At 29.6% G+C, this 13,575-nt stretch overlaps 2 protein-coding genes across 2 annotated transcripts; both read left to right on the top strand.

Moving 5' to 3' along the window:
* Positions 1–1,807: 1,807 nt before the first annotated feature.
* On the top strand, positions 1,808–2,427 carry UPB1 (transcription factor UPBEAT protein). The gene has a single exon (XM_085675338.1). The coding sequence runs from the start codon at positions 1,832–1,834 to the stop codon at positions 2,210–2,212; it is 381 nt and encodes a 126-aa protein (XP_085531464.1). The 5' UTR covers positions 1,808–1,831; the 3' UTR covers positions 2,213–2,427.
* A 3,286-nt stretch (positions 2,428–5,713) lies between these two features.
* Positions 5,714–9,054, top strand: LOC114190006 (calcium-dependent protein kinase 4-like). Its single transcript, XM_028078743.2, has 7 exons — positions 5,714–6,601; positions 6,987–7,130; positions 7,217–7,369; positions 7,488–7,600; positions 7,999–8,166; positions 8,247–8,471; positions 8,706–9,054. The coding sequence occupies exons 1-7, from the start codon at positions 6,067–6,069 to the stop codon at positions 8,841–8,843; spliced, it is 1,476 nt and encodes a 491-aa protein (XP_027934544.1). The 5' UTR covers positions 5,714–6,066; the 3' UTR covers positions 8,844–9,054.
* The last annotated feature ends 4,521 nt before the right edge of the window (positions 9,055–13,575 follow it).

Below are 13,575 nucleotides of genomic sequence, written 5' to 3'. Positions count from 1 at the left end.
ATTATATATTTTTTATGTAAATATTTTTATTTTTTAACTCATTATCATATGTGTAATTTTATCAATATAATTTTATAAATAATTTTATTCAATATAATATAATAATTTAATGTAATTGCTATCAATCTTTTTTTATCATCATCCAACATATATTGAAATTCCAAAGATGAAAAATCTATATTAAAATTTTATTATTATTAGTTTAATATTTTTTTTATGATTTGATGAAGTGATATAATATAATTTTTATTAGTATATAAGAAAAGAGATTTCATTAGAATTTAAAAAATTGAAGTAAATAAATATTTAAAATAATTTTTAATTTGAATATTTATTTTTTTTTCTATTTTTTTTTAAATATTATTAAATTTCATCAATTAGGTTTCATTAATGTTTACAAATTTAATAAAATGTTTTGGTTCACATAAAATTTTATTTACTCTAACTTGAAATGTATATAATTATAATATAATTATTTATAAATATTTGATATTGAAGAAACAACACTTCTTTTAATATTGAATATTTAATAATATTATGTTTCTTCTATAATAATTTTTTTATTTTATAAAAATTAATTAATTGATACCAAAATATAGTATGAAAGTTGGTATGAATACGATTATGTATATATCTATACTCTTGGCGGGGACGAGGATGAGATAAAAACTTAATAGTCATTAGATTTTGATATAGAAATGATAATGAATTTTTTCTTTAGAGATAAATACGAGATAACCTAGGGTAAAAACTTAATATTCATAAAAGGTGGGAAATTTGATTCCTACAATCTCATTAAGATTTAAATTGAGGATCACATAATCTAGCTATGAAGATTTAATATCTCTTAATTTTGAACATAAATGAATATAGAGATGTGGGAAATTATAGATTCATAATCTTACTCTGGTACGAATACATGAATATGTTTTCTAAATTTCTACATATATGACGCATGCAGCTTTAGCTTTTATGATCCACATGGAAGAGACTTGTTACTCGGATTCTCATGCATGTATGTGGATGTTATTTGAGTCCTTGATTAGTTTGTAGTTTCGTCAGGCTTCATGTTTTAAAGGGGAGGCATATGATCTGCACCTTGATCATGGCTCCGAGAAGATTCAAAATTAAAGGGAAAGGAGGAATGTTTGTCGGATCTGATCTAACATCGTATAAGTGCAAGTACTAAGTACAATGTATCGTTTTTTGTTGCGTGATAACATGAATTGTGTATGGAACGATGAGGGATAAGGACACGTATACGAGAAGGTTTGAAGAGTGATTAATTGAATGAAAAACTAACAGGATTCATGAATCTGAGACTGAGAGGCTATCTATGTTATCCCAACATAGTGATCCAAATGGTCGAGTTTTTGTAGAGAGAAGCAGTGACAAATAATAGTGGTGTAATAGTTTAATGTTGTAGTGAGTAGTAACATGGTTTCCTTTGAAGCAGCAGGTAGTGAATATAATGAAGGCATGAGTTTGTCCACGTTGATTGAGCTGGAAGGAGGCGATTGAAATGGTGAGTGCATTGAATTTGGAAAGTGTGGAAAGTGGGAGGGGAATAATCCAGGGTGGTCTTACTGTGTGTGATGAAAGGTGGTGGTTTAGAGAGAGAGAGAGAGAGTTGGGTGTTGTGAAGAAGAATCATGTGGATGCATGTGCATTGGGTTGGAGAACATGCCCAAAGCAACAAGCAACACACACTTAGGTACACCTGTCTCTCTCCCATTCCCTTGGAACCCTCCTTCCAAATTCTACTGTGGCCCCCACCTTCTAATCCTTAATTCAAACAACCTCAACCTCATCATCATCATATGTATAAATTATGTTCTCTTGGTGTGGTATTCCATACAACACTTGTGTTACAACCATGGGAATTTCTTCACACCCTTCTCTTGTTTCCCTCTCTTTGAAGGATCTGCTTCGGGGAAGTGAAGCAAACAGAAATTCATCGTACGGGTTTTTGAGGAGCAAAGTTGCAGAAGCAAAGAAGGGTGGTAGGAGGCGAAGGAGGGTTTTGATGAAGAGAAGAGGATCAAATGGGATTCGGAGACGCGTGAGAACGTTGAAGACCCTTATACCTAACTCTCATTCTTTGGGGTTGGATCGACTCTTCGCACAAACTGCTAATTACATATTGTCCTTACAAACCAGAGTGAGGGTCATGCAGGTTATGGTTGAGGTATTGACACCCTCTCACGACTGATTCATATTTGTTTGTAAAGACTAATTATAATTCAGATTTTTGTTTTCCCTTCTGGTTTGTAGCTACACAAATATTGGTTTCAGATTTCGTGTTCTCTCTCTCTCTCTCCTGCATCTAGATTTAGATCATTTCATGGTGTAACAATCATATCACTGCCTTATTACAGTCTTTGTTATATATATTTACCTGTATTAATCAATCGCTCAATTGGGACATACCATTTTTTTTTTAAGTTATTATGTTTGAAATGATTGTCACTCGATAAGCAATTCCATATAACATGTGATGTGATGCACCACTGAACTTAAACGATCCATCATAACATGCACCTTGAAATCTGAAAATGGAAAATTTGATTTTTAAGAGTCAAAATACACATCTTATAAGTTGCTGTTAATCTGGCTAGAAGAATTACAATAGTGAGTTAGATGCCAAGTCGGAACCCAAAAATTGGTGGATTAGTATTCCAGTACACATGATCATCACTTTTTCATTTCTATCGAACTGAAAATTTTCTTCGTAAACTGAATTTCTGAAAATTACTTTTATTTTATTTATTCGGAATTTAAGTGTGGTGAAACTTGAATATTTTATAAGACAAGATTTATAAATTTATTATTTTAAAATTTTGACTTGGAGATGTAAATTTCTTTTTTAGCTGAACTCTATAATATCAATCTTCTGGTAAGTTTCTTCGAAACACCTATCATCCTTATATAACTTTTTTTATGAAAACTTAATTAAATCCTTTTTAGGTTAAACTCTATTATCTTTGTTGTTGAAACTTCTGGTAAATCTCCGACTTGCGACTTTTTATAAGAACTTAGTTCTCGCAAAAAATTGACGTGAAATATGGTTAAAAGTAGGAGTAAATGATGCAGGTTTTTTTAATGCAGGGATGACCCATGATCTGATCTGTTTCTGCAGCTCATTTCTAAGATTCTCTCTCTCCCCGTGCTTTTAAGAGAAAAGAAAAATATATGCATGTCATTTTTTAGGGGAAAAAGAAAAACTATTTGTGTTGCTAAAAGAAGATAACATTGTATATTACAAATTGAGTAATAAAAACTGTAAGTTAATACAAAAATTTAAAATAGGAACTTGCAGAAAATAATAAGAATTTGGATAAACTTACTTCCTCTAGGCAATTTAGTTTATAAAAACGTGTAACATAAATTATATATGTTATAGAGGTTTCTTTTTCTATAATGAAATATTTATAATAAATAGGATGAACTTAGCTAAATAATTGATTAATAGTTACTTTTGAAAGTTTTGAATTTTAATATTGCAAATTGTTTTGCGGTGTGTTGTAAAATTGTTATTATTATTATTTTTTTTGTATTTGAATTTATCGTTGGGTCCGCAGAGAAGATGAACTCATTCCGTACAATAACCGTTGACTAATGCGCTACTCATTTAGTAAAGTTAGTTATTTTCATCAACCTTTGTTATGAGAAGACATGCATAATGCACCTTTATCCAAAAGGGTAATCACTTCAAGGTTAATTCATATTACGAGACAATTTCTATATATAAGATGCATGCTCAATTATTTTAACCATTAATAAAATTAAACTAAAATCAATTGAACTATTTAAAAAAATATTATTTTTTTTGTAATAAGAATGAAATATATCAATATTTATTATAATTGTATATTCTATATGTTTTAATCATTTTAAATATAATTTAAATTAAAAGATGATAATTGAGAATTTAAATACAAAGTTGATTATAACATCCATGATAATACTATCGTAATAATTTATATAATTACTTCGTATTCATTATTTTATTTTCTTTTTCTATTTTTTTAATCAAGTATCTATTTAAGTTAAGTAATTTATAATTAATTAAGGTCTTTTCAACTGAATATTTTGATAAAAGAATTTAATATATTAAGTACTCAAAATATATATTTTTTATCCAAATGCTTATCGTTATTATCTTTTAGTTGGTTTTCAACTGATAACTTCTTGTTTCTTTGTATACTTTCCTCCAACTTATTAGTCAATTCATTGAAAATATTAAATAAAAACACCAATCGGTACGAGTTAGAAATAGAAAGACAAGGATAATAAATAGTTGACGACAGAATAAACACACAATAATTTACACCAAAATAAATATATTTTAAATTGAATATTTTTTAATAAAACATAATTAAAATTTCTTAAACTTTCAAAAATTAGTAAAGTTTTAATGCATTTACTTTTTTTTTCTCATAATTTACCTTCAATAATATATTGAGGATGATTATTAGTAAAGTTTTTAAATATTGTGGGCAGAAGAATCACCTCTCTCTAAAGTTCCTAGAATGTATTAAAATGTAAGTAAGAAAAAAGCAACAATTGGAGTTAGAAATGTATAATGAGAATAGGTGGGCTAGGTGTTTCAATTGAGGAGATAATGATTTGAACAAGAGAATACTATGTTTGTGAATTCATACAAGAAGAAGTAACAAAAAAAATACTTAAATAAGGAAGTTGATGAGGAATGGACAAAAAATATGAGACATGTTTCACATTGACTAAAGATATGACTATTTTATATTATATAAGTGAAATGCAAATCTCACCTTACAAGTCAGTTTTGTGAGATTGAATTAAATATAATATTAATATGATCTTAGCTCAAAAATAAAAGAGATTTACATCACTTTAAATTTAAAACCTTAATAAATAGATATAATATACATGAATGATACGGTATTAAATATTATATTTTTATACTATGTGAAATTAGATTCACATTTGTATTTTCAATAATCTCTTCTTCAAGGGATTATTATAACCACCTCCCCGTAACTGAGATTAAAAAGTATTTCTTTCTACTTAATTTTATTAATTTTCGTAATCATTACTTCAAAAAATATTTTCAAAAATCATAATTTACCAGAACCGTGATTCTCAATATCATGATTTGTGAATTTGAAAAAGTTATCACGAATCAAACGTCTCCTTAATACATTTTAATGTCTTTTATATCACTTGGCACAATAAATTTCCTCAATATTATTAATACATAAAATTAAACTCTTCACTTTTTTTAATTGCTTTTAAAAAAAGTAATTTTGGTTAATAATATAAAAAAGCTAACATCGAAATTAACCTATTGTATAAATAGTCTTTTTGGGAACAAAAATGTTTAAAACTTTAATGTTGAATTAATTAATTTCTACTTTTAAATCTGTCTTTTCAAATTAGCTTTTTATACTTATTAATTTATCATTTTAAAAAGTTCAAAATTAACATTGATTAACTTTTGTATCGATGACATTCTTATCATAATATTCTCTATCTTAATAAACATTAAATGTAAAGATAGAATAAACACTAGAGAAAATAGAAGTAAGAGAGGTAGCAATGAAGAGAAAAATTAGCAACAAATTAATTAATTTATAGATTTTAAAATGGCATATATCTCCCATAATATTGTAGGTGTGAATTGAGTTGTGACAATGGCTGACCATTATTTTGAGATCAGGGATCAGTGTTGCAATTTATGGCAGCCACACGCAAGTACGTGATGGATGGCTGATATTGAAAAATTCTATTTTCACAACAAACACACGACACATTAACTTAAGCACAACCGAAATAACATCATCATAATCTTATTCTTAACTATGTTCCTTTCGGAATCATGACTATGATTTCATATCCTCCATCTAAACAAAAATAATTATAGCCTTGACAATTGTTACATGCATAGCACTGAGAAAAAAAGTTAAATAAAGGGTGGCAAAGGCCATTCAACTCTGATCAATAATAACATATCACATTCATTCAAACCTCCCCCACAGAAACATTTAGGAGTTGAGAGGGAGAGAAAAAGAGAGAACAAACAAAATGCAGAAGCATGGTTTTTCAGCGAAACGCAGCGTGTTACCGTATCAAACACCGAGACTAAGGGACCACTACGTTCTGGGGAAGAAGCTGGGACAAGGGCAATTTGGGACCACTTACCTGTGCACGCACAAGACGTCGGGGAAGCTCTACGCATGCAAATCGATCCCGAAGAGGAAGCTTCTGTGTCAGGAGGATTATGAAGACGTGTGGAGGGAGATTCAGATCATGCACCATTTGTCGGAGCATCCCAACGTTGTTCAGATACAGGGGACGTACGAGGATTCTGTGTTCGTGCACCTTGTGATGGAGCTGTGTGCAGGGGGTGAGCTTTTTGACAGGATCATTCAGAAGGGGCATTACAGCGAGAGAGAGGCTGCAAAGTTGATAAAGACCATTGTTGGGGTGGTGGAGGCGTGCCATTCGCTTGGGGTTATGCATAGGGATCTCAAGCCTGAGAATTTCTTGTTTGATACCCCTGGTGAAGATGCCCTTATGAAGGCCACGGATTTTGGCCTCTCTGTCTTCCACAAGCCAGGTTCTTTTCATCTCTTCTCTGTTCCATTTTTCAAACAAAAGCACCTGCATATAAGTTTAGTCTATTTGTATTGCATATACATGTCTGCTGATTTTGCCAATGTTCATGATGTATGGTACGGTCTACAATCAAACGTTGTAAATTGTGGTCATGATTTCATCGAGACTTTTTATGTGGTAGGAAAATGTAGCTTCGATTCCATGATTCCCTTTTGGATAGAAACATGTATAGTTTGGACCAATCGATTGAATTGAATACCTATATTCTGCATCTGATGCGATTTTATTCTTTTTTTCATGATGTTGGACAAATTTTTTTCCCTTTATATGTTCAGTCAGTACCGAAAAGAAACCAATATGTATTCACTTTTGTTGTTTGTCCTCAGGACAAGCCTTTCATGATGTAGTGGGAAGTCCGTACTATGTTGCCCCTGAAGTGTTGTGCAAGCACTATGGACCAGAAGTGGACGTATGGAGCGCTGGTGTTATCCTATACATTTTACTCAGTGGGGTGCCACCTTTCTGGGCTGGTAACGATTCTAATGTTTACTGTTTATTTCTTGGACTGTTATCCTCGTTGTGCCTGAGTTGCTTTCACTTTTTATATTACCTTCAGAGAGTGAAGCAGGAATTTTCAGACAGATTATAAACGGAGAGCTTGATTTTGTTTCTGAGCCGTGGCCAAATATCTCAGAAAGTGCAAAAGAATTGGTAAAACAGATGTTAGACAGGGACCCTAAGAAAAGAGTTTCTGCTCACGAAGTTTTATGTGAGTTCCTTGAGTACTAGTCGTCACTGGATTTTCATGTGCTGCTGGTGTATGCCAGATCATTATATTATCAAAGCTTTGTAGCAGATTTAACTACTATGGAGTCTTGTATAACCAGGTAACCCTTGGATTGTTGATGATATTGCACCTGACAGACCTCTGGACTCTGCTGTTTTGACGCGCCTAAAGCATTTCTCAGCAATGAATAAACTTAAGAAGATGGCATTAAGGGTATGTTTGCCTATCATTACACGCCTTACCCTTTTCTGTTTCATTTCAACAATGATATTAAATTTCTTCCTCAGATTTTTGTTTACTTGTTTAATGGGATAAGTTCATAACTTGTAAGTCATATATATAAGGGCTGTGATGATGATGATGATGATGATGATGATGAATGTATATTACACAAGAAAATAAGGGTAGCTAAATACAAAAGTGCCAGTTTCCATTTGATGGCTATTTTATCATTTGTTAGATTTCTGTTTGTTCCGGTTAATGATGATTAAATCATTTATATACTTTCTTTGATTCAAAATAGCAATTCATATGAACTTTATAAATTTTATATGCTCTGTCCCTTTTTTACACAGTCTGGTTGCGCTGACACATCTAAGTATTGTTTTCAGGTCATTGCTGAAAGACTTTCAGAGGAAGAAATAGGTGGATTGAAAGAGTTATTTAAAATGATTGACACAGACAACAGTGGGACAATAACTTTTGAAGAACTGAAGGAGGGTTTGAGAAGTGTGGGCTCTAATCTCATGGAATCTGAAATCAAATCCCTTATGGAGGCGGTAGGTAGATTATTTGTATTATTACTATTATTATGAATTATGAGTTGGGTGATCATTCATTACATTCTCTAATTTGGCAGGCTGATATAGACAACAGTGGAAGTATAGACTATGGTGAATTTCTTGCTGCTACACTGCACTTGAATAAGATGGAGAGAGAGGAGAATTTGGTTGCTGCTTTTTCCTATTTTGATAAAGATGGTAGTGGTTACATCACCTTTGATGAGCTTCAGCAGGCTACCAAGGATTTTGGCCTTGGCGATGTACATCTAGATGAGATGATCAGAGAGATTGATCAAGACAATGTAAGTTCCTGTAATTGTGTTTGCATTTTCTCTAACACTTGTTGATTCCATTTTTAGTTTTCCCAATACATGATTATCTCTAAAATTAATGAAATAACTTTCTGATAACAGGTCCTTTGTGGACAACTTTAAATACTTAATAAGGCTTTTCTTTCTGTGATATATAGTGTTTGTTTGAAATTATCTTTGAGGCATTTTTTCTTTAGGTCCTAATTGTGTATCGTTGTTTTTCAGGATGGAAGAATTGATTATTCAGAGTTTGCAGCAATGATGAAAAGGGGTGATCCGGATGTTGGCAGAAGCAGAACCATGAAAGGCAATTTGAACTTCAATCTTGCAGATGCTTTTGGAGTGAAAGACTCTTCCTCTTGATATGCTACCTGATTTTTTTTGTACAGTTAGGACCAATGATGGTAGAACAAAAATGATAGTCAAATTTTCCAACCGCGTGCTTATAATATGTTTTGTATTGGAACTTTGTTTACCTTCTGGAGCAATGGCTTAATCTCTTTATTTCTTTAGAACATTTGGTGAAGTTGAATATGTTGACCATATATTTATATATCATGTAAATTGATTTGAATGGTTTGCTTTTGTAACACCCAAATTAATAGAGGTCATTTACTGATTTAAAGCATTTCATAATTTGATACTACACATAAAGCTGCAATATTCCTCAATATATATATATATATACATTCGAAGTTTTTCAAAATATAAAGTTCAGTAAAAAAAGAAAAGAGGAACAACACGTAATACAAAAGGCTCTACATAGTTGGTTGTTCACACTATTACACTCCAAAGCAACATTGCTACTGGTTTCCTCACTTGTAGTATCCGATGCTCCGTGTACATACGATTATAGTAAAAGAAATACAATTACAAACAAGCGTAAACTATTATATTTAAAACAGAAACAACTTATAATTTTAAATAGAAAATCAATTAATGTAAAATAAACAATCTCATACAACAATTTCATCCAATCATATAACATCATTTCAACACATAACAACAAAATACCTTCCTCTATATGAGTTAAAATATCTAGTAAAGTTTGGATAATCTCCTTCGAAGTCCTAACTCAATACACCTAACACAAAAGTGGATGATCTTTCCCTTTGAAAACCAATCCACATTCATCATTTCATAACCACATATTATTATCTCATTCAACATTTAAACATCATTGACGTCCTTATGTAATCTTAAATTATCACATGTCATACATATATCATTTACCTCAATCCAAACTCATCTTAGAACATCAATCACCTATTATTTATTTCAATTTAAATGTTAATAATTCATCATTTATTTTCTATTGCATTAGTATAAAAAATAATATTTTTATTAAGAAAATCAAAATAGCGAAAAAGATTACTTTACCCAAATACCTCAAATCAAATATCTCAATGATCATAGTAAAAAATCATATGTCTAGGACCAACTGTCAAAGTTTCAGTCCGATCCAATAATTTACGTAATAGAAATTCCAATGTTCTTGAGATGTCTCATAATAGGAAAAGCAGTGTCATTTTCTCTTGAATGAAAGTTCCCTCGCTTGATCAAGAAGCTTTCCTTTCTCTTCCAAAATTTTGAATCAGCTTCCATCCTTTTTGAAGAATCAACACTAGTAATCTACGTGAACAATCCTATTAAAACCCTCAATCAATTTATCTTAATGGTGACTTTGAAAATTCTACCCCTTCTCCAAGAGCAATTTGTTTTCTTTACATGCAAGTATATATTCAATTTCATGTCACCTCTTTTAATGAATCCCTATCTGTTTGTGATCTTGAAAAATTTGTCTTCATCGTTTATCGGACCTTTGATTTTGTAGGTAGTTATGTTTCACATGTGATGTTGTTTAGGTGAGGAAAGCAAAGTTATATAAACTTTATCAAGTAAGGGAAGCTATTCTCATTCTTTTATAATCTAATCTTTTATTTTTGGAAAAATATTAATTGATGGTATGATTGTTTTGATTGAATGTTGTTGGAAAAAAAATGAGAACTTCCTAAGAGAAGTACAAGTTTAATGCATAATATTTGTAGTGGTGATATTTTTCTTGGACTAGAGAAAGTTAAGAATTTGTGAAAGGAAAATATTTTTGGGTTTGTACTGTGAAGTTCCCAAGTGGGGTTGAATTTACCAACGTTATTACATTATGAAATTGTTATGTAAATATTGATGGAAGAGTTAGATGCGTAGAAACTTTATTAATTGAATGTAATTTTTGTGATTGCATGATTAAGTGATTTCTTTGGGTTTGGTTGTTTGAGTGTCTCTGATGTAATGAAATGATTATACTTATGACTGTATTATTGTATGAATGGTAATGCTTAAAGAGAGTAGAAGCATATAAAAATAAGAATATAAAGATATGAGGATTTGAATTATTAAGGAATATGAAGTTTATTGATGTATCTATTGTTGAGAAATTTATGAATTTAATTTTGCCATTGTTTAATTTGGGTTACATAGTTAGAATATGTGATTTTGAAATTTTGTTTGATTGATGAGTTAATTAGGAACATGGATACATATGTTATCTTCTTTGGTAATCAATTACATGTCGAGTGTAATTGATTACAAACAAGGGTTTTTCAAGAAATTTCTAGAATTTAAAGATTTTATATTGGAGAAATCTATAATAATGCTTTCATATCTCAATTTGAAATGATGATTGAATTGAGTTGTGTCCATTGATGTATATTTGTTTGAAAATTTTTGTTGTGATTTAGTAGTTTAAATTAGTTATTTCCAAGGGGGATTACTAATCTAGGATCAGTTAAAGTGTATTGAATGAGATTTATTATATGAGATTATCCTAACTCTACTAATATCTAACTCACATAGAGGAAAAATAACTAGGTGGTTAGAGTCGAAGGAGACTTCACTTGACAGACAATATGATATGAAAGATGATCATACTCAGGGAGCTAATGAGGTTAACCCTGTCATGACTGGATGAGATGCGTGAGTTCCATTTGATATTTGATAACAAGTTGTAAAAAAGAATGGGATGGTGGTAAGTATAACAGGTGCATAGTCTCATGAGTCCATTCAATACACTCGTCTTTCCAAAGCACGGTCTATATTTATTTTGTTGTTGATTTGCTTTGGTATGATGTTTGTTTAAGCCATTGTACTGAGCCATGTACCTGGTATTTGAATTGATGAATGTGAACTAATTGCATTTTTTTGGCTGATTCATGTAATGATATGTATTGTTGAATGAGTTATTGGAATTAAGTAATGAAGTTGTATAAATGAAAAAAAAGGGACTAAGTTAAGGATTGATTTCTAGCAAAGATTTGTTTTGATAATCTTTATTATAAGTTATTACTGTCTTCATACGAAGCTTATTCTTTTAAATGCATTATGTGAGTTTTATGTTGGTCTTTAAAGATAATATGCACTGAGTGAGTATTTGTGTAGTAATATATGAAGAAATGAGGTAAGATGGTTAAAAAGTTTATTTTGTATCAAATATACTTTGATATTATTTATAATTAGTTTGATATGTTATTATTATTGGTATATTATTGCTCATCATCTTTTTATGCATTAGTTGTGTCTCTTGTTTTCTTTCTAATGCAATGATCATATATTGTTATATATAGAGCAGTGTTAGGAACTTAGGGTGACAGTAGCGTAGGAGTTGAAATGGAAAACTCAGGGATTAGTATAGAAATATCTTGAATAATCCATTTTTAAAAAAATTTTAATAAGTTACTATTATATGTTTTGAAGTACTTATGAGTTGATTTTGAATATATTTTGAAACACGATGTGGTATAACTTTAAAAACTGTAACATGAATCAGTTCATCTTCGATTATTAATATCACAAAGCCAAAGACCTTATTGTTATTGAGTACTTAATGAATATATATTAGAAGAAATTTGGATCGTTATAATAAAACTATAAACTATAAAATTATAAAGTTATACGATTAAAAAGTTACAAACCTAAAAATTTGTTAAGTTATAAAATTATATAATAAAATTTTAAAATTTTAAATTGAGTACTCAATATATTATAAAATTTGTTAGATACGGAACAAAAGTTTTTCAAATTTCAAAAGTTCTCAAATTTTCAACTAACTTAATACTTAATTAATTCTTATATTTATTTAGGAAAGTTAACAAATTTTCATATATGTTTTTTTTAATATAAGTAAAAATTAAGGTGTCAAATACATTATTAAAAATATTTATTTATTTAATTATATTTAATGATGAATATAAGTGAGAAATAATTTTTTTTTTTCATAAAAAATTGAGCTAAAGTTACAAGGATAACAACTTAGTTAAAATTAGGTATAATTAGTCGTATAGTACCAAGTTTGGGGCTAGGGTATTAAATAGGTACCCGGTTTAAAAATAGTGTCAATTATATCCCAACTTTTGAAAAAGTGCTTCAATTAGGTCCCTTTCAGACAGAGTTGACTAACGTCGTTAGTCAACGTGCCACGTGTCAAGTCCCTGAGTGTGACACATGGCATTGTCAGTGCCACGTGTCAGTATCGCTATAGATGTCATTGTGTTGATTTCGATTTAGTCCCCATATATGTTTTTTTTGTTTTAATTTAGTACCTAAGTATGTGTATCTGAGTCAATTTAGTCCCAATTTTTTTTAATAATTAAAATCCATTTTTTTTATAAAATTAAAAGTAATTAAGTATAAAAGTTTAACAAAAATTAAGTATTTGATATTTATATTAAAATTTAGTAGTAAAAGTCATTTTTAATAATAAAAAAAATTAGTATAACATTCAAACCAATAGAATTTTGGTTTAAAATTAGTAAGAGACAATATTGTTCTATTTAAAAAAAAATAACAAAACATGAGTACTTAATAAAAAAATAATTAATAAAGTAATATGTTAAAAAGTCATTTTTAATAAAAAATATTAGTATAACATTTATATAAATAATAAATTTGGTTGAGAGGAACAATATAAATATTAGTACTTAATTTTGTAAAAATATTTATATTTAATTATTTTTAATCTTATAGAAACTGGATTACAAATATATTTTAATTATTAAAAAAAATTGGGACAAAATTGAATCAGATACAGATACATAGGTAC

This window comes from Vigna unguiculata, chromosome 7 (assembly GCF_037176805.1).
Source record: "Vigna unguiculata cultivar grain cowpea cultivar isolate G323 ecotype 2 chromosome 7, ASM3717680v1, whole genome shotgun sequence".
NCBI lineage: Eukaryota > Viridiplantae > Streptophyta > Magnoliopsida > Fabales > Fabaceae > Vigna > Vigna unguiculata.
Note: the sequence above shows the minus strand (reverse complement) of the source record. Positions and strands in the feature narration are given on the sequence as shown.